At 36.9% G+C, this 26068-nt stretch overlaps 1 protein-coding gene across 1 annotated transcript in view; it reads left to right on the top strand.

Annotated features, from left to right (window-relative positions):
* The window catches only part of EPHA6 (EPH receptor A6), a 1095310-nt gene that overhangs the window by 1054970 nt on the left and 14272 nt on the right, over positions 1-26068 (top strand). The window contains exon 16 of the mRNA XM_074299847.1: positions 1146-1339. Coding sequence (XP_074155948.1) covers positions 1146-1339 — 194 coding nt within the window. The remainder of the gene's footprint in view (positions 1-1145; positions 1340-26068) is intronic.

Raw genomic sequence — 26068 nt, 5'->3', positions numbered from 1 at the left:
AGTTTTAATGGGTTTTTTCTTATTAGCTTTTCTCTGTTTCTCTTTGCTTCAGTTGTTTTAAGAGCTGTAATTTTTGTCAATGTCACCATTAAATTAATCCATATTGGACCCTACTAAGATTTAGTAAATGATTTTTGAGAATTATTGTGGCCAAAAAAATTCATTATGGCAATAGGCCTTTCAAAACTTAGCCAAGTTGGTCCTCAGCCAATAGCCAAACAATCCAAGCTGCACTCAAAGCCTTCTCAGCTGATGGAACCTGTCAGTCACCTTCATAGCACAATAAGGTGAAGGAGGATTTCTACAAAGGGATCCATGTTGCTGAGCTCCTAATACAGTACCTTCAACTCCTTTTGCAGCCATTAATTAAGTACCTTCCATTTGAAAAAATACAAAAGATACAAAAGCAAAAAAAAAAAAAATGTAGAGAAAGAAAAAATCACTCTTAGGGGATACAATGTGTTAAACAGATAAATAGCTTTATTGATCTGTTGAGGAGAGAGAAAAGCACTAACAAAACAAAAGCACTAACCAGGTCTCAAGAAAGCCTGCATATGAAGTGACATCTGATTGAACCTTGAAAGAAATGAAGTATCCCATGAGACAGAAGTGAGAAGGTTGTTCTTTTTAGATAGAGAACAGCCCGTGAAAAGGCACGGAGGCTGTTGAGGCAAGGTCATTAGAGAAAAAGCAAGCCATTTGAGCTAGAATATAGAATATGTGAATGAGAAATAACGTGAAATAAATCTGGAAACTAAAGTCGGATTGTGAAGGGTTTAGATGCCAAATATAAGAACTTATATTTTGTTCTAGAGGCAAAAGATTCTTGAGCCAGGAAGAAGACATGATCAGACCTATGCTTTAGGAAGATTATATTGGTCTGTACAAGAAAGATGATTCAGAAAGGGAAAAGACTATATGAAGAAATTATAATTTGGAGTTGATTTTAATAACCCAGGCAAGAGAGAATAAGAGTGTGAATTTGGCTGGCAAATATAAAGAAAGAGACAAATTTGAGAGATATTATAAAGGAAAATCATGAAGATGGTGACGTTCACATAGCAGGCATTTAATAATTGCTTGTTGAATGAAATTAAGTTGAATGTAATAGACTGATGTGTTATTTTTTTGCTATTGTTGTTTAGGTAATTCTATCCATTGAGGAAGGCTATAGACTCCCAGCTCCAATGGGTTGCCCAGCATCTCTCCACCAACTGATGCTCCACTGTTGGCAAAAAGAGAGAAATCACCGACCAAAATTTACTGATATCGTCAGTTTCTTAGACAAACTCATCCGAAATCCCAGTTCCCTTCACACTCTGGTGGAGGATATACTGGTGTAAGTTGCAAAAAAGTAGCTTTTTTCCTTGACGGAAAAGAATGGGTAGAGATGAGAAACTCAGATCTATCAGCATTGAGTTGCTGATAGACAGGTGTTTTATTTATCAGCTGAATTTGCAAATCGTTAGGACTATAAAGAAAAATGGATTTCTTTTCACACAAGAAAGCAGTTTACTTGGTTTTTCTTCTCTCTATATCTACTCTTTTTGAATTGCTTTCTTAATATTTTTCCCATGTGGGCCTTTGATATATATATATATATATATATATATATTTTTTTTTTTTTTTTTTGCAGTTAGAGAAGCTTTATTGCTTGGCTACATCATCTTGTCTCACTCTATCTCTCTGCTGTCCTGTACTTTTTTTATTAATTTTTATAATTATAACATTTTCTTTGACAGTACATATGCATAGGTAATTTTTTTTTTTTTTTACATTATCCCTTGTACTCCCTTCTGTTCCAAGTTTTTCCCTTCCTTCCCTCCACCCCCTCCTCTAGATGGCAGGCATTCCCATACATATTAAATATCTTATAATATATCCTAGGTACAATATATATGTGCAGAACCGAATTTTGTTGTTGTTGTTGCAAAGGAAGGATTGTATTCTGAAGGTAAAAATAATCTGGGAAGAGAAACAAAACAAAACAAAAAAAACAAACAAAAACAAAAAACAATGCTCACAGTTTACACTCATTTCCCAGTGTTCCTTTTCTGGATGTAGCTGATTCTGTCCATCATTGATCAATTGGAATTGGATTAGATCCTCTCTATGTTGAAGATATCCACTTCCATCAGAATACATCTTCATACAGTATCATTGCTGAAGTGTATAATGATCTTCTGGTTCTGCTCGTTTCACTCAGCATCAGTTGATGTAAGTCTCTCCAAGCCTCTCTGTATTCCTCCTGTTAGTCATTTCTTACAGAACAATAATATTCCATAACATTCATATACCATAATTTATCTAACCATTCTCCAATTGATGGACATCCATTCATTTTCCAGTTTCTAGCCACTATGAAAAGGGCTGCCAACATTTTGGCACATACAGGTCCCTTTCCTTTTTTTAGTATTTCCTTAGGATATAAGCCCAGTAGTAGCACTGCTGGGTCAAAGGGTATGCACATTTTGATAACTTTTTGGGCATGATTTCAGATTGCTCTCCAGAATGGTTGGATTCTTTCAGAAATTTACATATTCTTTCACTATTTACTAAAGTTTCCTTACTATTACTTTAATCCCTGTTTATAATTTTCTTGTCTATTCCATGCCCTTCCCATCTGTTTGAAATGGAAAACTAAATAGGGATAATTTGTGATTTGGCTAGGAGCAAGGACATTTCCCTGATAGAATGGTTTCACTCTGCTCCCATTATTTCCCAAGAAAGATTGATGACAATAAAATGTTGACAGTGAAATGCCATTTTAAAAATATTTGGTTAAATTTAGAAAACTGACTCCTCCCTGAAGCAAAATCAGAGAAGGAATATAACAAAAAAAAGAAAAATGAACATGCAGGTGAATCAATATTGTACCATTTAAATTATTAATAAAATTTTTAAAATATTTTCATTTACCCAACCACAACTGAAAATTACATAAAAATCTCCTAACTAAACAATTTTAAAACTCAATCTTATGATACAAAGGATGATTAACAAAATGTGGAGGCTGTTAATTTTGAATCAAATTCAAATCTGCCAATTTTTAGAAAGGTTTTAGGCTGTTCAAGGCCTTCTTGAAATCAGTCTCAGTTCAGGGCTGAACACACAGTAGTTCAGCTCCAAACCTCTAATTGGCAACCTCAGCAATATGCGACTATGCATGAAATAGCTAGAGATATTAAACCATTACTCCAGTTTATCTACCCAAAGAAGTTTGCAATTAAAAGCAAAGGCACAACCGAAAGCTGAAATAAAGGACCCTTTTCCTACAAATAGGAAACTGGGGGGGGGGGGGTTAGTTCCTGTCCTTCCTTTCATTATCTCTGTGATCCTGAACCTTGCTGTGAATCACTTTTTGTATCTTTAAAGTGAAGAGTTTTCTCTAGAAGCAATATAATGGAAAGCTAGCCTTAAAATCAGGAAAGCCTATATTCAAGTTCTCCTTCCTCTGAAATAGGATGTGTGAGTCTGATCAAATTACTTAACCATTCAGTGCCTGCAAACAACTGTCTGGAAATACAAGTTGCAGATGAGATGCCAGTATACATCCATAGAAGGTTTTTCTCTGCCAGGAGTTTTACATGGGTAAAAAGCATAAGTTTTCTCTTTAAAAATATATACATCAGATTATTATTATGAAAATAAAATAACACAAAAAAGGGAAAGGGCATATGCATTTAAGTGCCTACTATGTGCCAGGCACTTTGCCAAGGACTTTATAAATATCATCTCATTTGATCCTCACAACAACTTTGGGAGGCAAGTGCTATTATTATCCCCATTTTATAATTGAGGAAACTAAGGCAAACAGATTCTGTGACTTTGCCCAAGCTGGATTTGAACTCAGGTCCTCCATATTCCATTCACAGTATTCATTCTGCTACCTAGTAACCTCAATAACAATCAACTTTCAATTATCTAATTAAGGAAGAAGTGGGTTGGCATATGTAATCAGAATCATAAGCCAACATGGCATCTGAGTAACCCTCTTATGTCTCTATTTCCTATTAAGTTTTTTGGCTATTAATTGCTGCAGAAGCAGTCAGAGTAGTTATCCTTTAGAGACATGATGCCCCTTTGATCTGGAAACTCCACATAAAAATTTTTGGCCCTCCCTTCATACCATTCTGAATTATGTCTTTTTCTTTTATGGGGTACTTATAGTACCTTGTTATAAAATTGAGACTGATATTGTACAACTCTATATATATATTTCATGCATTTCTGAGTTTCTAAACTTTTTCTATGTTGTTTGCTGCAATGTGTGGCTTCCACACATTTCCCAAAAATTTTCCATTTAATTTCTTATGCTGATGCACTATATATTAAATCTATGATGGGGAAAGTCACAATTTGTATATCTATAAGAATACTTCCTCTGGGAAAAAGGGTAATTGGATCCCTCCCCCTTTGGTAATAAGAGGAGTAAGAATCTTATTTGGATTTTAAATATGCTGATGAAAGAGTGGAGATGAAAACAGAATAAAAGGGAACAAAAGCTAATAGTCAAGCCAAATCAAAGTTTTGGGAGTCACCTGAAGGTCCCCAGAGAAGTCTGTGGCCTATATGGGTTACTGTTCATGGAGGATATCTGTAATACTTTTCAAACATAGCGACTGTCAGCATCAAAGAGAGATTGTACATAGTACAATAGGTTTATAAGTATGAGACCTTGAAGATTATGTAGTCCAACCTTCCATTTTAAAATTGATGAAACATAAAATATGCTCAAAGCCATATACAAGTTAGTAGAAGAGGCAAGATTTGAACTCAGGGCTCATGACTCCTAGTCTGAAACTCTTTCCATTATATTAGTTGTGGTCGGTGCAAAGACAGTAAGATAGTCCCATGAGGCACAGGGTCCCCTGTAAATGAATTTACAGGCTTGAAAACCTGGATTGATAAAAGGTTTGTTGTAGAAATTTGGAAGTAAAGTTGAAGGTAGAAAGATGCCAGGGCCAAAGGTAGTCACTAGGCGGGCAGGAACCCTTACATGGCCGGAAGGATACCATGTTTTGGGGGGAAGGACTCCTGCAAAAAGAGAGCTCCAGCTTGGCTCTTTTATGCCTAAAAGGGGCTTGTGGGCGGTGCCCCAAGTTCTTGGCAGGCTTTTCAGATAAGGAAGAAACTGTGGGGAGTTAGGGAAACCTGAGCAGATAGTGGGGGATGAAAAACCAAGCCAGCTCAGATCGGTGGGGATTGGCCCCAAATATTCAAAAGGGTGCTTTTTGACCAGGATTTGTGAATCAAAGGTCAGCCATGGGGGTTGGGAAATCAGAAAGGAAATCTTAAATGGACCTCAACCCCCATCATTTCCCCCCTTAAACAGTTAAGACTTAAATTCATTTAAGAAAAAAAAAATTGGGGCAGTGTCCTTCATTTAAGGCAAGGTTGAAGATTTTCTCCAAAGATCTTCAGAGTAGCGGGCTCCCCTCATCTTATTCCCCCCTCAAACCGTCACCTACAGATGCATGTGGGAAAAGGGACGTCAATCTCCTCTTAACTGCTTCAAGCTGACAAGGGTCATAGAGATTTGGGGTTTCATGCCAGGAGGTGAGGCATGAAGTGTGGGGGATGGCAACAGGGCATCTAGGGGGTGTCCCAGTCAGTTGTCCCCAGTCAGTTGTCCAGTCAATGTTCTCCAGGCTGAAAGGCCAGCTGAGAATCCAAAGTTTGAAGCCTAGAGAAAACAGATCTCAGGAACAGATTAAAAGTGGGGTGTCATCCAGGGTGGAGATGGTGACATTCAGGAGATGGGGCCTTTAGCAAGAAATGCATCAGGTCCCTTCTGTGGGCTGCTTGTCTGATGGTCCATCTAACTATCAAAGAGAAATAGGAGAAAATGCTGAGAGAAAAGATTATTTGTAGCCTAGCTCTTTCACTCTTAATTTCCAGGAAAGCTAATTTCTCCTGGGTTTGGGATTAAGGGTGTGGACTCAGAAGTCAGGGAGGCAAGAGGCCTTGATATCTATTTCTAAAGAATAATCCCAAAGACGGAATAAGGGATTTCAAAGTTAGAACATAACCCAGCAAATCATAGTCTAGTAAATTTTAAGCAAAGAGTAAAATAGTTTCCAATTCAGCCTGAACTTAATGAAATAATACATCAGTTTTTCCCAATTTCCTGACCACCTGAAATCTTAGTTTTCCTTCCTCCCCTGTTTATAGAAATTATCAGATCATACATAACAGAGTAGTAAATTTCCTGAAACAGCAGTAGAAACAACCAAAAATCAGACACCTGTCCAAGGACTGGCAGTATCTTTGATCTGTTTCTCCACTCCTTCTACCCCAGTTCCTTAATTATTATTTCAGCATTTCGATATCAGGACTCTAATGGTTTGGGGTGGCCTGTCTTAGTCTAACTGCATAATTTGCTCAGAAATCTGTCCTGTCCCAGAGAGAGGGAGAGAATGGAGTCCTCAACTTCATTTTTTTCCCTCTTGCAGCCCCTGACAGACATGGGATGCCCTCTTAGGGCAGCAGTACTGCTTGAGCACTGCTACACAGCAGAGGCTGAGTTAATGCACAAATGACCACAGATGTAAAGACTGTCCATCTCTGGCTGAGATGCCCCCCAACTGCAGAGATTCGAGCAGGGAGGCTTGTGTGTCTCCCTGAATGAGGAGTGCTGTTTGATGCTAATAATTCTGGGGTTATCGGGGAGAAACTGGTCCTTGCCACAAGTCCTTGCATTTTCTAGTTTTAGTCTGGTTTGTTTACTTTTGTCCTAACTCAATTTCCCTGATTATCCTGACTCAGCCATGCCTCAGTTCTCCTTCTGAAAAACCTTCCAGGCCTCCTTATCATTAGATCTGATAAAAGTATTAGGCTTAGAATAGCTGAATGTCTCTCCCATCCTAAGCTATTGGAATGTCTTATCAAGATGTTGTCTCCACTTATTATTTCATCTCTCTAGACCTACTACTCCAATAGTCTGATTGCTCTTGCCTCTATTTCAGTATTCCTGATTTACTGTTCATGAGGTAACATAAACACGCACCTCTATTGGCGAGGTGGACAGCTCAATTTCCTGGGACTTGACTGACGCTGTCTGGAGTTCAAAACGCTCAGCAGGATATAGTTACAATATATCTCTGCGAAATTCAGTGACCTTTTCCTCAGTGGCTACAGCTGGACCATGACAGTTGGGTGAGAGAGGGGCTCAAACACAGATTTCTCCCCAAGAACAGATCAAAAGGGAGTGGCGGTCTGGGATTCCTGAGAGGTGTGAGGTCCTCAGAACGGCCATGTGGTGGGGGGAGGGTGAAAGAGAGACACTTCCTCCTGAGGGCCAGCTTTCTGGGGAAAGAAAAAAAGATTAGAAATGCCTTGAGATGCAAAAGAAGTTCTTTTTTCTCTGGAAGCATTCTCCAAACCTAGTATCTGCTAAGGAAGGATTTTAGAGGCAGAGGTGTGTCTAGACAGGTAAAAGCTTTTAGTTTTCCAAATTCTTGCAGCCTCTCTCTTATCTCTAGAGACAGAGTAAAACAAAAGGAGGCCTTTTGTCAATCCACAGCAATTCGTAAAGAATTGTGCCTAAGAAAGGTAGAGCTCTAGGAATGACCCAAGCATAAAGTGGCTTGGATGTCCATTGAAAGACAGGGAAAGAAAAAAAAAAAGTTTTTTATCTTATCCAGAGTTCCAGATTCCCTGGTAGGAAAACAGATTTCTTAGGAAGAATACTGTGTGAGCAGCTGAGAACCCAGATTGGTTCTGAGAGACCTGAAAAGGTTAAGGTTAGTTTTCGGGAAACAATTTTCTGGGTCCCCATACGCGGCCACCAAATGATGAGAAAGGGGGAACCCCGTTGGTTGACGCAAAGATAGCAAGATAGTCCCATGAGGTGCATTCATGTAAAATGAATTTACAGACCCCAAAACCTAGATTAATAAAAGGTTTATTGTAGAAATTTGGAAGTAAAGTTAAAGGTAGAAAGATGCCAGGGCCAAAGGTGGTAGCTGGGCGGGCAGGAACCCTTACATAGCCGGAAGGATACCATGTTCTGAGGGGAAGGGCTCCTGCAAAGAGAGATTTACTGGGACCAAATGGATCCATGGTTGGTCCCAGGGCTGAACAAGACTATCCTCTCAAAGAATCCAGTCCTGAGTATCAGATACATGATTCTTTTATAAGGTAACAAGAACAATGACATAATGAGGAGATACCTGGTTGGGGATGACCTAATGGGGGGAGGCACCTAGGGTGACATAATGGGAGGTACTGGAGAGGCTCTTGATAGTCTAATGATGTCTAAAGTGGATAAAGACCTTTATCCCATCAAACATTAGGAGGGAATAAGTATATAACCTAAGGTCTCAGATATAAAACCTTTATCCTAACATTAAGAGGGAATGGTTATAACTTGAGGCAGAGTAACTGAATAAGACAAATAGAGAAACTGGGTTAGGACATTAAAAGAGAACTGTGGCACAACATACCAGTATGGTAATAATGTCAGACGAGAGAAGGGGGTGAATTCCGGAGACTTGGCAATGATTGACTATGGGGTTGAGAATTTGGATGACTAGGAGTTTAGTCAATCTTTTAATAGTAAAAAAGGATGTTTAGAACAAAGGAAGCTTTGGAGGGAAAGATAATGAGTTTAATTTTGAATATGTTAAGTTTAAGATGATGACAAGAAATTCAGTTTGAGATATCTAATAAGCTATAAGTTGGCTATATAGGTCTGAAGATTTCAAGGCAGATTAGGACCGAATAAGTAAGTTTGAGAATTATCAGCATATAGATGGTAATGAAACCTTGAGAGTTGATGAAATCACCAAGTGAAATGCTAAAAGATGAGAAGAGAAGAGACACAGCTTATAACCTTAGGGGATAGGATTTAAATGAAGATTTAGTGAAGGAGACAGAGAAAGAGTGATAACTAAGAAGAATAATCAGAATAAACAGTATCATTAAAATCTGAAGAGAAGAGATTATCAAGGAGAAGAATGTGATCAACAAAGTCAAAGTCAAGATGGATGAGGATTGAGAAAACACCATCAGATCTGGCAGTTATGAGATAGTAACTTTAAAGGAATGAGTTCAGTTGAATGTAGTCAAAAGCTAGCCTATGAAGAGTTAAGAGAATAAGAGGAAAGGAAGTAGAGGCACTTATTGTGGATGACCTTCTGAAGGAATTTAGTCATAAAAAGACAAGGAAATATGATCATGGATGGTTCAAGGCTTTTGAGCATAGAAAGGCATGAATATGTTTAAAATCAGTAGGAAAGTCCAGTAGAAAGAGATTAAAGATAACTGAGAGTAAGATAGAGAAGGCCACCTGGAAAAGACCGATAGAATAGGATCACTGTTCATGTAATAAAGTTTGCCTTAGTAAGGAGAAGGGTCACCTTACTATGTGAGATAAACATGAAGGAAGAGATAGTGGTAGAAGGGATCTAGTAGTGTGAAATGAGGAAGAGGAGAGAAGTTGGAGGCCTCAGAAAATGGCCTCATTTTGTCTTCAGTAAAATATAATACAGGGTTTTCAGCTGAGAGTAAGGGGAAGAGGAGTTGAAAGAAGTTTGAGGAGAGAGAAAAAAGTTTAGAAGAGTCAATATGTTTAGTGAAATGATTAGGGAGATACAAAATTATTACTTTGAAACATGAATTTATGATGAACTTAATTATCACAGTTTCTTGATTTTCTCCAGCTTCAGTATGCATGAAGGAATGAAGGCAAAAGATTGGTGACTAGGAGAAAGAAATTTCCTTTCACTGAAAATCTTCAGGCAAAGGCAAACTTAATGAAATGTATGCAGTTAGAACTGGAAAGGACCATAAGATCATCCAGTTCAATTCCTTCAAATTACAAATGAGGAAATTGTGGGGATAGCTAAATGGCACAGATCTGAGTTCAAATCCAGCCTCTGACACTTACCATTTACTAGCTGTGGGGTTAAGTCACTTAACCCCGATTGCCTTGTTCCCTTTCCTCTTCCCCCCCAAAAAAACTAAGAAAACTGAGAACTAGAAAAGGTTGTAAGCTGTACTACATCAATAAAAGTCTCAAGTAGGATTTGAAGCCAGGTCTTTTTGACTACAATTTTGATGCTCAATCCAATCAGATAAAGATTAGACTAGATAAATCCTTCAATTCTTTGAAGATTCTTTATAACTCTGAAATTTGACAATTCTCTATTATTACAAGGCAATGTGCTGGGTACTATGGGGTAAGAAGATTAAAAATATTTTTTTTTTATCTCTCACAGTCTCTACATTCTCATGATGGGATATGACCTGTATGTAGAGAATAAATATGAAGCAAAGTAGAAAGTGTCAGGAAAAAGAAGAATTCAAGACCAAACATTCTAGGAAAAGACATTTAGGAAAGAAAGAGCACTTTTATCTGAGAGAGATTAAGTGTGATTTCATAAAAGACATGACCACTTAACTTCCAGTCCAGCTGTTTGAAGCATGTCTTGCAAGGAAGAAGAGGGGAGAAAAAGAAAAAAAAAAAAAAAAAGAAATGAAAAAAGCCAAAACCAAAAACAAAGAAACCCAGGTATGAGTCAGTGGTAGAGTTCTAGTATGACATTTTCTCATTCAGCAATCCCTGAGACATTTATCAAAAGAAACATAATTGTACAGGATAGGAAGTCTTACAGACTTGAAGAAAGAATAGTTACATATCAAGTCTACATAATCTGCACAAAAATCCCAAGGAAATGTGAGCTATAAGGAATAATCATTGTATACAAGTATAGTCAAAAAAAAAAAAGCTTTATACTTTACAAAGTACTTTAATGTGCATTATAATATTTAGTTCTCACAACAGTCTTGTGAAATATTCAGGGAAAATCTTCTTGTCTGCAATTAAGAGCTGATGAAGTTGAGACAGAAATGTTAAGTGATATGCCCCAAATCACATAGCTAGCAAACGCTAGAACTAGGAGCCTAGGTTCCAGCCTGATGCTGAGATACAATGAGGTTGCTACTCTGGTTTTGTGTCAGGGAGACAACCTCCATGAGTTATACAGATTCAATGTTCTGTTTCTCTAAATTGTCAATCATTCTCTGGGTGGCAGGTTTCTTGGGGAGCTTCTGGAGAGGCAGCCTTAGTTTTAGTTCCAGTACCAGTAATCCCCAAAATGCAGCCAGGAGTTAAAGTCCAGTTCCTATATTGTGTCCTTCAAAGTCTTGAATCTTTTCCTGTCAGAATGTCTTCAGTCAGCTTCAGTCTCTTGCTCCCTCTGAATCCAAAGCCTCCAGCCAGCAGGAAAGTAGATGTGGGAATGAATTCAGACTCTGCCTCCAAGAGTGGGATTGTGGGTTTCCCAGAATTCAATCCTAGATGTGAATCTCCTGGAAGTCCATGAGCAGGCTTTTCCTTTAGACTTGTGGATCTGCTGGACTTGCAAATCCACTGAATCCTAGCTGTGAATCTCCTCGAGCTTCCCCGAAGTTCTCCCCTTGACTCACATCAGATTCCTTCCAGACTGACTGGCCCCACTCAATGTTGGCTCCTTCTATCCTCCCAGAGAATGGGCTTGTGGGAACTCCTTAAAGAACCAATGTTAATCTACCCATCTATCTCATAGAGCCTAACTTCTTCTGTTGTTACCCTTACTTATCATTTTCCCCTGCCTCCACCCAGGGATTGGAGAGCTAGGAGTTATTGACCATGTTAAAAGCATCCCTTCTCCTGGTATGATTTCAACAGACTAGGACATGTTCTTCCACCACACCCAAGCCCACCCCACTGAAATGGACAAAAGATTGGCCCCCTCACCCCTGAGTCAAGGGGCCTCAGGCTTATAGGAAAATGTTGCTTAAACTAAGTTAAGGAAGTGTTATGTTCAGACTGGGCCCCATCCCCCGGTTCATGAGACCCTAGACTTTCTGAGAAGTAAGTGTATACATTGCAAAAAGGTTCCATTGTATGCTCACTCTCGTCCAGACACTTCCCCATTGAAAAAAACTGTGTCAGCGATTCCCAAAATTTGTAATCACAAGGCTGTACCTGGATGTGGCAAATGGGCTTAAAAGTGTACCTCACTAAAGATTCGGGGGTTAATCTCTACTAGCCTGTCTAGTGGGGTCAGTCGCTGGCTAGCTAATAAATGATGCTTTAAATTTAATAATCTGGTCAGAGCTGTCTATCTTGTGTCTGTCCATTTAAATGTCCACAATTAAATGTGCCTTAGGTTCCATAATTTATAATAACTCTAACAATGATCTTCTCCTTATACTATACTGCCTTTCTTGAAAATGTGTTCAACTGGGTAGGAGGATGCTGGTAGAAGAGAAGGAAGAATATTATAACTAAGGGCAGAAAATAAATTAATAAATGATTTTAAAGTGTTTAATTAACACATAATATGTACAAAGCACCATGTTATGTGTTGGGGTTACAAATAGAAAAGCAAGACAGTCCCTGATCTCAAGGGAGAGATAAAACATAGAAGAGGATTCAACTAATTAGAAAATCAAGTTGAAAGATCGTATTTGGGACCAAAAAAATTTAATAGCTGGTTGATATATCTCTTTTTAATACTGTATTTATTGATAAAACCTTATCTGTTTCTAATATTGAACCATTTGACAGTGCCAAGGATTTTGTTATCAAGAACTTTTTTCTGTCTCTTCATTAGATATGAATATTGACAAGACAGAAGCTGTAGCACCTGCTCCTTAATAGCAGGTGGTCAGTAGCTGGGAATCATGGTTGAGGTGATTGCAAGCTTTCACATTTCTCTTTCTGAATGCCTTTGCTGCTTCAGCTAGATTAGCTTGCCTGTCTCAAATGGCTGTCTGGCAGTTGGTGAGGATGGACAGCCCCTTCTACAAAAGGATTGTTTTCCTAAATGATAGCTTTGAGAAGTGGGTCTGAATCAAGACCAATAACCTAAGGCAGGTGTGGGGTGCTACTGTTCTTGGAGTCCTTGTTATTACCTGTCCATTAATGATAGTTGATCAATCATTAGTAATGATGATAGTGAATTGATTATTTGTAGCCTAGCCCTTTCACCCTTAATTTCTAGGAAAGCTAATTCCTCCTAGGATTGGGATTAAAGGGTGTGGATTCAGAAGTCAGGGTAGGCAGGAGGCCTTGATATCTAGTCAAGAAAAGAATGCAGTTTAAGCTCTTAGCATGAGTTCAAATTCTATCTTTGGGATTAACTAGCTGTGTGGATGTTGTCAAAATAATGAGGAAACCCCAAAACTCTTAATACCTCCCTGGACTCTGCCTCAGGGAAGGGACTCCACCCATGAACCCTTTCAGCTTGTCCAAAACCCCCTATTATAAAAGGGCCAAACTCTAAGCCTTCTAAGGCTTCTAAGGCTTAAGTCTGGAAGAGATTTGTATTAAAAGGGCAACTCTGCTTCTGAGTATCTGGAGGCAAAAATTATCCTGAGAAGAGAAGTCTCAGGTTACAGAGTTAAAGGGAAATCAACTGGGGTTAGCAGCAGTTTTGGCCTTGGACCCCTAAAAAAAAGTTGAGGAGTTCCCAGGTCTCATCAAATTGAATTTTTAGCTTTTAAAGTGACTAGCCTGCTGGGTGTGTTTTGCTAGTTCCCTTTTGTCTGAGGGCAGAAGTGTTAAAATGCAAAGGAAGTTCCTTTCAAGGTGGGTGGGGAGAGATGGGATCCCTTTCAGCTAGCTAATCTATTCAGTATTCAAATGAGATAGGTATTTTTATTATCTCTATCTTCACATGAAGAAACTGAAATTCAGAGATGTTAGGTAACTTATCCAGGCTCACATAGCTAGCAAGAGTCTGAGGCCAGATTTGAAACTTGGATTTTATTATTCCAAACTCAGTGCTCTATATACTGTGCTTCACAGCTAACTCTTTGACATAGTATTTACATTTTAAGTCTTCCCAACTCCAAGTCTAATACTTACCCATTGTACCACCTAGCTGCCTTCAAGTGATTTACAAATATTTTCATTTGTTTTCTTCACAGCAATCCAATGAGATAAGATACTATTATTATTTCCATTTTTTCAAATAAGGAAAATGAAGTAGATAAGGATTAAATGACTATCCTTGATTCATACAGCTAAGAAGTGATCAAGGTCAGATTTTAACTAAGAAGACCTTCTTGACCACTAGGTTCAATATTCTACTTACTGTAATATTTATCTGCTACCTATAGTGCCTGCCTAGCAAGGTTGTGACAATCTAGTAAGATGATACATGTAAATATATTGTTTTTAAAACTTAAAATTCTAAAAAAGCCCCAAAGCCCCACATGGGTTTGATGAGGTAAATATCTAATGATGAGGTTTGTACCTCATTAAAATTAGGATTTGAGGTCTAGTGGCAGGATTGGGGTACAGGGAGTTACACGGGGTACAGGGAGTCACACGGAGCTCCCCTGCATCCCCTTTGATTCGGCGCAAGGATAAAAAGTTAATAAGGTCTAGTGGTGGAGAGAGTCCCCTGTAAATGAATTTACAAGCCCAAAAACCTAGATTGATAAAAAGAGGTTTATTGAAGGGTTTGGAAGCAAGGTTTAAGTCTGGTTAGTAAAAGGAATTACATAGAGGAGGAAATACACCATAAGTGTCAGGACAGAGAGTCTCTGATGCAAAGCATGGTGCTGGCATCTTTCAATTTTCCGCCAAGGGATGATTTCACCTTGGCTCTTTTATTTGCTGAAAGAAGCCTAGAACAGTGCCAAATTCTTGGCGGGTTTTTCAGGTAAAGAAGAAACTGTTTTGGGGAAACCTAAGCAGATAGTTGGGGGTTGAGAAAATCCAAGCCAGCTCAGATCCGGTGGGGGCTGGGTACAAGCCCAAACTGGCTCAGATACTGATCTCTCCCTATAGAACACAAAAGGGTGGTTTTGACCAGATCTTGTAAATCAAAGGTCAGTCCCAAAGGAAGTTGGAAATCAGGAAAGGAATCTTAAAGAGACTATCACCCCCATCAGGTTCATATGAACCATGGGTTAATTTATTATGCACTACAATGTACCAGGAAACATACTAAGCACTTTTCAAATATTATCTCATTTGATCTTTACAACAACCTTATGAGATAGGTACTTTTATTATCTCCATTTTACACATGAGGAAACTGAAATTCAGAGAAGTTAGGTGACTTATCCAGGCTTACATAGCTAGCAAGACTCTGAGGCCAGATTTGAAACCATGGGTTCATATGCCATAGGTTCATAGGAACCACATCCAATCTAAATGACTGATTGATCCCACTCTTTTTGCTTCGTTATCTTGATCTGGAATACTCAAGGAAAATGAGTACTCCAAAATGAGGCTTGGATTTGGCTTGACCATGAACCCGAGATACTTCTCTAGGTTTCCACTCCAAAATAAGACTTGGATTTGATTGGACTTTGGATCCAAGATATTTGTCTAGGTTTCTTCAAATGTCACTAAAAGAATCATAAACTCCAGCAAAGGTACTCCCTATACAACATAGATATATGATATTGGACAAGATTTTATTTCACTTCAGTAGGAAACGGTTAAGATACTCACAGGAACCTATGAACAGATGTAGAAACATAGATAGCACTAAAGAGCTCATTAGACTCTTGCCTTTCCTTAGGCTAGTATGTAAGTACTAGTACTAGTATTATTACACAAGGTCAGAGTGGAACCAGCAATAAAGTTGGGCTAACAATGAGGCACCTAAATCATGACTCCAGGGAATCTTACCAGTCCCCTGATTAGGGTCTAGATTTATTTCAAAGCAATAAGAAGAATAATTGGCAGGTATGGGTTAATACCATCTGTGAGAACTGGCAGGATTCAATCATGAGAAGCCAAGCTCTTAGAAGAAATGCTTTCTTATATATTTGGGTGTTTAATTCTTGTTTGTTTTATCTTTTCTATTTTGTCTTTCATTCTGTTGGATAGAAAAGCCAGAAACAAAGTAAGATTTGAAGTTGAGCTTCTTTTTGATTTTTTTTTTTGCCAACTAACAAAAGAAATCCTTTTCTGTTTTTCTTATTATTTTTCAGAAGCTTCAATTTGGTTTGGGCTTTATAAAGCCTTCCTGACTTAATCATGGCCTTTCAAGTCAAAAATTCCTTTTGTGTTTGTCCCAGATTACATGCTTTTCCTTTCATATTTTCTAGTGCCTTCTTAAAATTAAAATTCATTTGAAGATCACCCTGCACTGTTACATTCTTTCTAGAGTCTCTGTAGATGGTAGCATAACTATAATTTCTCAGAATTTCTTGAAATCTGCTTTCCTAAATTTGAATTCACATTGTGCTTAAATAAAGTACCTATTACTAGCAAGTTTAAAAGAAGTATTGTTTTCTTTTTTTGCTTGTCTACATAAAACAAGTATTTTTGTTTTGTTTTGTTTTTAGTACTTAATCATCTTTTATAAATAATAAGATTCTGGCCAGAGTGGGAACCTGTGCATTAAGGGGTTTTTGGTGATTAGTGTGCAGAATCTAGGTCATGATATGAGAAATGATTAAATGTCATGGTATGGAGGAGGATAAAGGCTGTATAATTGTATAATGGTATAATTGTATATAATTCTATAGTTTCATATGGGGCTCCTTCCCTGAGTTCTGCAGCCTCCTTTTCCTTCTCAGCATGTTCTCCCTCTGTCACACTGCTTTTTCCAGATATCCACACGCCACAAAAAGAAAAACAGATATAAACAAAAAAAAAAAAAAAAAAAAAAAAACTGAGTTACAGCAAAAAGGATATGATGCTAAAACTGAATGATCTTCTTGACTATTTCATGAATGAGGACTTATGAACTCTTCAACAGATTGATCATTTACAAAATGTACTGAAAATAGATAATAAAGACTTTACTGTAGACTGTCTACTAGAACATGAAAATGGCTTTACTAAAGAGAACTTTATATTCAAATCAAATATATTTCAAATATATCCTAAGCCCTGAGTGCTGATTGTCACAGCAGGTTTTTAAATACCAGCACTGTGTCACCAAGGAATTTATATCTAGTACTCTCAAAATGTTTTCTGTTATATATCATGTATATACTATGATGTATACAATTATAGTGGGGTTACTTTCTGCTTTGTTTTAATTTAAAAGGTTATTTTAAAGAACTAATAGCTAGACATTTAGAGATATTCTGCCTCTGAATACAGGTAAACTTGTCTTTTTTTTTTTAGCATTTTAAAGTTTCTTTTAGAATTTATACTTATATGAATAACAATGAGCTACAGAAAACATATAAGAATGGAAACTTTCCCTTTTATTCATGACAGTTTTAGAAGCTTATTGACAATATATTTAAAAACCTTTTAGTGTCAAAAATGGTACTACTTTAACTGCAGATACCCATTAAGTTAAGAACTTCCTGGCTAAGTAAGCTCTGCTTGTTCATACTGTGTCTGAATTGCCTCTGATAAGAATAGTTTGTATATTTATTGATCATTTTACTTTAGAATATTTGTCCCCTTTATAGGTTTTCTAAACTATACAATACAATGGTTTCAAGAATTTTTTTTTAATATTTCAACTCCTCTTCATGTTTTTATTAAAAAAAAAAAAGCACAAGTTATCTAACATTCTGTCATTCTGCCTTATGAACATTCTTGTGCTGAAGTTTTGGGGGGTTTTTGTTTGTTTGTTTGTTTGTTTTTTATAAAGGTACTTCTCAATGGAGACAACTGCCACTGTCCAAATAACAGAGATATCTATATGCTCACTAAAAGACAGGCTGAATGTATTGTTCTGTATAATTGATAAGAAAGGACATTTATTGTTTACTAGATAATATTCCAGATGATTCATCTGGAGGTGACAATGTCCAGCTCTAGCCACTGACATTTCCCACCTAGTTAAAAGATAAAGCATGAGTTATTACATGATTGCTCTGAACAATGAGAAGATCCTGATCTTATTAAATTTCCTGTCAATGAAGTGGAATAAAAGCTAAAAAGTAACCAGTTTACTAGAAGGACAATAATATTCTGTTATATGGAGGAAAAAAAAAAAAGAAATTATTATTTGGAAACACTCTGGAAACAACTTATAGCTTCTTTTTCCAGGGAAAGAGCTTAGTTGGATGGTTTAGTGAATAATATATTCTTTAGTGACCTTTTTAACTAAAAGCAACTGGAAAATTTCATGTCATTCACCAAACAATTATACTAAATTGTATAATTTCCAGAAGTATTCCATCATTATTTCTGAAGAGAAAAGTTGCAGATCTAGCTTAGTGCCTAACACATAATAGGTATTTAATAAATATTTATTGATTGGTACAGAAGCAAAAATGTTTGCAGAGGAAATGACAGAATCAGATTTTCTTAATCTTATTATCTAACATTACCAAACTTCTTGGGAAAGGATAGGGAAAGAATGAAAACAATTACTTTTTCTAAATTATGACACATCATAATTTTCTGAGATGTAAAGGTTTATTTACATTAATAGACAAAGAAGGTAAAGTAGAAGACCTGACCTAATGATCAGTAATGTAGTAATTCAGTGACATAAGCAGGGTTCATAAGTAGTTATTCTAAGAATCAGGAAACCATGACATAATATATGTCCCATGCACCATTCCAATATATTTCCCAATGTGTCTAATTTACATTGGGAGAATCTCTTATTTTGCGTGATATTATTATTAATAGTATTGCTTGTTAGGTAATACCTATTGAAAATGTGTGGTACGAAAATGGTGAGGGAACACCATTTAATAAAAAAAGCTGGAGGGACAGCTAGATGGCAAAGTGGATAGAGCAGCAGCCTTAAATTCAGGAGGACCTGAGTTCAAATCTGGTCTCAGACACTTAATACTTCCTAGCTGTGTGAGCCTAGGCAAGTCACTTAACCCCAGCCTCAAAAAAAAAAAAAAGAAAAAATTTAAAAGCTGGAAACATCTCTAGAGGAAAACAAAGTTTATTGTAAATTCTTAAGAGAAGAGCATCCTAGCCCTTCAGCAGACAATCTAAGAGAAGAAGCACCTCTTGTGGGCAGGATCAGCACCTTTAATCCCAAAGCAAACACCCCCTCTCACCACTGACCCTCATCCTCATTGGCTGAGAGTCTTACATTCTAAACATGAGATCTACCCGGAAATTGACCTTGACCAATAAGTACACAGTTGCCCATATTTGACTGAAACATGGAGGAAATTGTGTCATGGAAGGATAGCAGGAAGGGGACTCAATTATGCCCTTGACTCAATCCTCAAAATCCTTCAGGCCTACTCAAACTCTGAAATAGATGAAGCCTTACTGATTTTCTTATTTTTTTTAATTAATTTTATAATTATAAAAATTTTTGACACATATGCATGAGCAAATTTTTTTTTATACCATTATCCCTTGTATTCATTTTTCCAATTTTTCCCTCACTCTTTTAGATGACAGGCAATCCCATACATTTTACATGTGTTACAGTATAACCTAGATACAATATATGTGTGTAAATACCATTTTCTTGTTGCAGTTAAGAATTGGATTCCAAAGGTATAAGTAACCTGGATAGAAAGACAGTAGTGCTAATAGTTTACATTCAATTCCCAGTGTTCCTTCTCTGGGTGTAGTTGTTTCTGTCCATCATTGATCAAATGGAAGTGAGTTGGATCTTCTTTATGTTGAAGATATCCCCCTCCATCAGAATATATCTTCATACAGTATTGTTGTTGAAGTGTATAGTGATCTTCTGGTTCTGCTCATTTCACTCAGCATCAGTTCATGTAAGTCTCTCCAAACCTATCTGTATTCATCTTGCTGGTCATTTCTTACAGAGAAATAATATTCCATAACCTTCATATACCATAATTTACCCAACCATTCTCCAATTGATGGACATCCATTTATTATCCAGTTTCTAGCCACTACGAAAAGAGCTGCCACAAACATTTTGGCACATACAGGTGCTTTTCCCATCTTTAGTATTTCTTTGTGATATAAGCCCAGCAGTAGCACTGCTGGATCAAAGGGTTTGCACAGTTTGATAACTTTTTGGGCATAGTCAGTTCTCTATATAATTTGGAAATGAGGCCTTTATCAGAACAGTTAACTGTAAAAATGTTTTCCCAATTTGTTACTTCCCTTCTAATCTTGTTTGCATTAGTTTTGCTTGTACAGAAAATTTTTAGTTTGATGTAATCAAAAACTTCTATTTTGTGATAAATAATGATCTCCAGTTCTCCTCTGGGCATAAATTCCTTCCTCCTCCACAGGTCTGAGAGGTAGACTATACTCTGTTCCTCTAATCTATTTATGGTCTCATTCCTTATGCCTAAATCATGGACCCATTTTGATCTTATCTTGGTATATGGTGTTAAGTATGGATCCATATCTAATTTTTGCCATTCCAGTTTTAGCAATGGTTTTTTTCAAATAATGAATTTTTATCCCAAATGTTGGTATCTTTGGGTTTGTCAAACACTAGATTGCTATAGTTGTATCCTTTTTTGTCTTTTGTACCTAATCTGTTCCACTGATTGACTGGTCTATTTCTTAGCCAATACCAAATGGTTATGGTGATTGCTGCTATATAATATAGCTTTAGATCAGATACACCTTCATCTGACTTTTTTTTTTCATTAATTCCCTTGAAATCCTCGACCTTTTATTCTTCCATATGAATTTTGTTGTTATTTTTTCTAGGTCATTAAAATAGTTTCTTGGAAGTCTGATTGGTATAGCACTAAATAAATAAATCAGTTTGGGGAGTATTGCCATCTTTATTATATTCGCTCGGCCTATCCACAAGCACTGAATTATTCCAATTATTTAAATCTGACTTTATTTTTATGGCAAGTGTTTTGTAATTTTGCACATATAATTCCTGATTTTTCTTTGGTAGATGGATTCCCAAATATTTTATACTCTCAACAGTTTTATTGAATGAAATTTGACTTTGTATCTCTTACTGTTGCATTTTGTTGGTGATGTATAAAAATGCTGAGGATTTATGTGGATTTATTTTGTATCCAGCAACTTTGCTAAAGTTGTGAATTATTTTTAATAACTTTTTATTAGAATCTTTGAGGTTCTCTAAGTATACCATCATATCATCTGCAAAGAGTGACAGTTTGATTTGCTCGTTACCTACTCTTATTCCTTTAATCTCTTTCTTGACTCTTATTACAGAGGCTAGATTTTCTAATACAATATTGAATAGTCATGGTGATAATGGGCAACCTTGTTTCACTCCTGATCTTACTGGGAAAGGTTCCAGTTTATCTCCATTACATATTATGCTTACTGACAGTCTTAAATATATGCTCCTGACTATTTTAAGGAATAGTCCATTTATTCCTATACTCTCAAGAGTTTTAGTAGGAATGGATGTTGGATTTTATCAAATGCTTTTTCTGCATCTATTGAGATGATCATATGGTTTTTATTAATTTGATTAAAGATATGGTCAATTATACTAATAGTTTTCCTAATATTAAACCAGCCCTACATTCCTGGTATAAATCCTACTTGATCATAGTGTGTTATCCTGGGGATGATTTTCTGAAGTCTTTTTGCTAATATCTTATTTAAGATTTTAGCATCAATATTCATTAAAGAAATTGGTCTATAGTTTTCTTTCTCAGTTTTCAATCTACCTGGTTTAGGTATCAGTACCATGTCTGTGTCATAAAAGGATTTTGGTAGGACTCCTTCATCCCCTATTTTTTCAAATAGTTTACATAACATTGGTGCTAATTGTTCAGTAGAATTCACATGTAAATCCATCTGGTCCTGGGGATTTTTTCCTGGGGAGTTGATTAATAGCTTGTTCTATTTCTTTTTCTGAAATGGGACGATTTAAGCAGTTTACCTCCTCTGTTAATCTAAGAAGCCTATATTTTTGGAGGTAGTCATCCATTTCACTTAAGTTATCAAATTTATTGGCATAAAGTTGGGCAAAGTAACTCCTTATTATGTCTCTAATTTCCTCTTATTTGGTGGAAAGAGCCCTCTTTTCATTTGTAAGACTAACAATTTGATTTTCCTCTTTCCTTTTTCTGATCAGATTTACCAAAGGTTTATCTATTTTGTTGGCTTTTTCATAAAACCAACTCTTGGTTTTATTTATTAATTCAATAGTTTTTTTTTTAGTTTCAATATTATTGATTTCTCCTTTTAATTTTAGTATTTCAAGTTTAGTTTTTGGATGGGGGTTTTTAATTTGGTCTTTTTCTAGCTTTTTAAGTTGCGGGCCCAATTCATTAATCTTCTCTTTCTCTATTTTGTTCAAAGAAGCCTCTAAAGATATAAAATTTCCCCTTATTACTGCTTTTGCTGCATCCCACAAATTTTGGTATGATGTCTCATTGTTGTCATTATCTTGGGTGAAATTATTAATTGTTTCTATAATTTGGTGTTTCACCCAGTCATTCTTTAAGATGAGATTATTCAGTTTCCAATTACTTTGGTCTATTTACCCCTAACTTCTTATTGAATGTAGTTTTTATTGCATTTTGATCTGAGAAGAAGGCATTTACTATTTCTGCCTTCCTGCATTTAATTTTGAGATCTTTATGTCCTAATATATGGTTAATTTTTGTATGGGTTCCATGAACTGCTGAGAAGAAAGTATACTCCTTTCTATTACCATTTAGTTTTCACCAAAGGTCTATCATACCTAGTTTTTCTAATGCTCTATTTACCTCTTTAATTTCTTTCTTATTTGTTTTGTGGTTTGATTTATCTAATTCTGAGAGTGCAAGATCTCCTACTATTATAGTTTTGCTGTCTATTTCTTGCAATTCTCTTAACTTTTCCTTTAGGAAGTTAGATGCTATACCACTTGGTGCATATATGTTTAGTATTGATATGGCTTCATTGTCTATGCTACCTTTTAGCAGGATATAGTTTCCTTCCTTATCTCTTTTAATTAGATCAATTTCTGCTTTTGCTTGATCTGAGATAAGGATGGCAACCCCTGCTTTTTTGGCTTTACCTGAAGCATAATAGATTCTGCTCCAACCTTTTACCTTTACTCTGTATGTATCTCCCTGCTTTAAGTGTGTTTCCTGTAACCAACATATTGTAAGGTTCTGACTTTTGATCCAGTCTGCTATCCACCTCCGTTTAATGGGAGAGTTCATCCCATTCACATTTACAGTTAAAATTGCTAATTCTATATTTCCTGCCATCATATTATCCCCTGATTATGCTTTTTTTATCCCTTGACCCCCCTGAACCCCTTCCCCAATATTTAATTTATAGACCGCACTTGTGATGTGCAGCCCTCCTCCTTTTTTTAGTATCCTTCCCTCCTCCTTTTAAGTCCCTTCCTCTTTCTTGTACCCTTCCCTTATTCCTCTTTTGCTTTTCAGTTTTCCTCTCCCCCCTTTTGATGAGGTGATAGAGAATTCTCTGAAAAACAAATATGTCAATTATTTACTCTTTGAGCCTACTCTGATGAGAGTAATATTCACACTATGTTTCTCCCCCTCTCTAAATTCCCTCAGATATGGTGTATTTTCTATGCCTCTTCCTGGGATGTAGTTTCCCTCTTTTAATCACTCCTTTTTTTTTTTCTGATACTATTCCCTTCCCTTTACTACTTCCCTTTTTTTTTAATATTATATCAGTAAAATAAAATTATCCATGTGGACTTTCTGAATATCCACAACAGAGATACATTTCTTAAGAGTTCTTTTTACCTTTTTCTGCTTCTCTTCAGTCTTTTGGATTTGTTTAAGTCTGTTTTTTTTTTTTTTTTTTTTTTTCTTAGAAACAAATGGAATTTCTCTGTTTCATTAAATGACCATCTTCTTCCATGGAAGAAAATGCTAAACTTAGCTGGGTCATTTATTCTTGGTTGCAATCCTTGTTCTTTTGCCTTTTGGAATATCAGGTTCCAGGCCCTTCGATCCTTTAATGTGGAGGCAACCAGATCTTGAGTGACCCTTTTTGTGGCACTTTGATATTTGAATTGTTTTTTCCTAGCTGCTTGCAATATTTTTTCCTTAGTTTGGTAGTTCTGCAGCTTAGCCACAATGTTCCGTGGAGTTCTTTTTTTAGGGTCTTTTTCAGAAGGTGTTTGATGAATTCTTTCAAAGCCTATTTTGCCTTCTGTTTCTATTGTCTCTGGACAGTTCTCTTTGATGATTTCCTGTCAATAGAATTTAGGCTCTTTTTTTGATCATAGTTTTCAGGAAGTCCAGTGATCTTCAGATTATCTCTCCTAGATCTATTTTCCAGGTCTATAGATTTTCCCAGTAAGTATTTGACGTTATTCTCCAGCTTTTCATTTGTTTTTTTGGGGTTTTTTTTGACTGATTCTTTGTTTCTCAATGAATCATTCATTTCTATTTGTTCAGCCCTGATTTTTAATGAGTTATTTTCTTCATTCACATTTTTTAGTTCTTTTGTGTATATCCAATTGAGTTTTTAAATCAATTATTTTGCTCTGTTGAATTTTTTTCCATTTCACTAATTTTTTTTAGGGAGTTATTTTCTTTTTCCAATTCAGAAATCCTACTTTCCTGTGATTTTTTAACCTTTTCTAATTCACAAATTTTGTTTCCCTGCACCTCCTGTGAATTCTTTATTATTTCCAACTCAAGTTTCAGGATGTTGTTATTCTCTATTACAGCTTCTCTTTCCTTTCCCCATTTTTCGTCAAACTGTCTTAACTTTTTAATAGTCTCTTCTAGGAGAGTTATGTGATGGGGGGCAGGTGTCATTCCTCTTTAGGGTGTTATCTGCAGACTCTCTGCTGTTAGCTTCCTCGGGGTTGGTTACCCGCTCTATCTCTGTATAGAATCATTCTCTTCAGCTTCTTACTCATTGTTAAAAATCTGTTGGGGTTTGCCCTTGGGGTAAGAAGTTTATTTATTTACCAGCTTCCTCCCACCTGGGATTGATTTTTTTTCCATTTCACTAATTTTTTTTTTTTAGTGAGTTATTTTCTTTTTCCAAATCACAAATCCTACTTTCTTGGGAATTTTTTTTATCTTTTCCAATTCAGAAATCCTACTTTCCTGTGATTTTTTAACCTTTTCTAATTCACAAATTTTGTTTCCCTTCACCTCCTGTGAATTCTTTATTTTTTCCAACTCAAGTTTCAGGACGTTGTTACTCTCTAGTTTTGCTTCTCTTTCCTTTCCCCATTTTTCTTCAAACTCTCTTAACTTTTTAATAGTCTCTTCTAGGAGAGAGTTATGTGATGGGGGGCAGGTATCATTCCCCTTTAGGGTTTTATCTGGAGATTGTCTGCTGTTAGCCTCCTCAGGGTTGGATACCCGCTCTTTCTCTGTATAGAAGGTGTCAATCGTTCTCTTCAGCTTCTTACTCATTGTTAACACTCTGTGGGGGGTCTGCCCTTGGGGTAAGAAATTTCTTTATCAGCTTCCTCCCAGATTGGGGGCAGAATGCAAAAACCCTGTGTCTGAGCTAAGAGAGAGCTCTGGGAGAGAGTTCCCCTCCCCCTTCCCCAGAAATGACTCAGAGGTGGTTAACACGGCTCTGCAGCTTCAAGGAGTGCCCAGTGAAGGACCCCGCTGTGTGGCCTAACGACTGCCCTGAGGTTTAAGGCTGAACGGTGAAAGCGTCACAAACCCCAGCCAATGCCTCCTGTGGGGCCGTGGATATTAGCAGCTGACGTGAAAAGCCCCTGCACTCAAACCAGAATTGTCTGCCCAGAAACCAAGGTCCCTACTTCAAAGGTTCCTCTTCTCTGGGAATTCTGCTGCTGATAGAATTCCACTGCCTCAGGCTGAGTCCCACACTATGTGGATTGGAGGCTGCCTCAGGCTGTGCCCCATTGTTCAGTATCTCAACTACCCCAAGGAGAACCCCTGGTCAGCAGAAGGCTGTGCCGAGATCTGTTAGGTCACTTCCGGATTGGGGTGGATTTAGGATCTAGCTTTATATTTTAAAGTGGCTTGATTTCTCTTTTGAACTGCTGTTTTATAAGCAGAGAAGAGCTAACAGCCTGTGTCAGATTCCTCTATCTCAGTGGCTTCTCTGATCCCAGATTTCTCCCCAGCCTGATCGGTATAGTATACTAGCACCTAACCCTGTATGTGCTGGTCTTTTTTTTCCTCCCCTCAGAACCGACCTTTTCTGTTGAAATTCCAGATTCTCTTCAGCTGGTAAGTTGTGCTTCTAATCCTTGTGGTTTTTATCAGTCCAGCATTATTTTTGAGGCTGATTTAACTAATTCGT

The sequence above is a fragment of the Sminthopsis crassicaudata genome, chromosome 3 (assembly GCF_048593235.1).
Source record: "Sminthopsis crassicaudata isolate SCR6 chromosome 3, ASM4859323v1, whole genome shotgun sequence".
NCBI lineage: Eukaryota > Metazoa > Chordata > Mammalia > Dasyuromorphia > Dasyuridae > Sminthopsis > Sminthopsis crassicaudata.
Note: the sequence above shows the minus strand (reverse complement) of the source record. Positions and strands in the feature narration are given on the sequence as shown.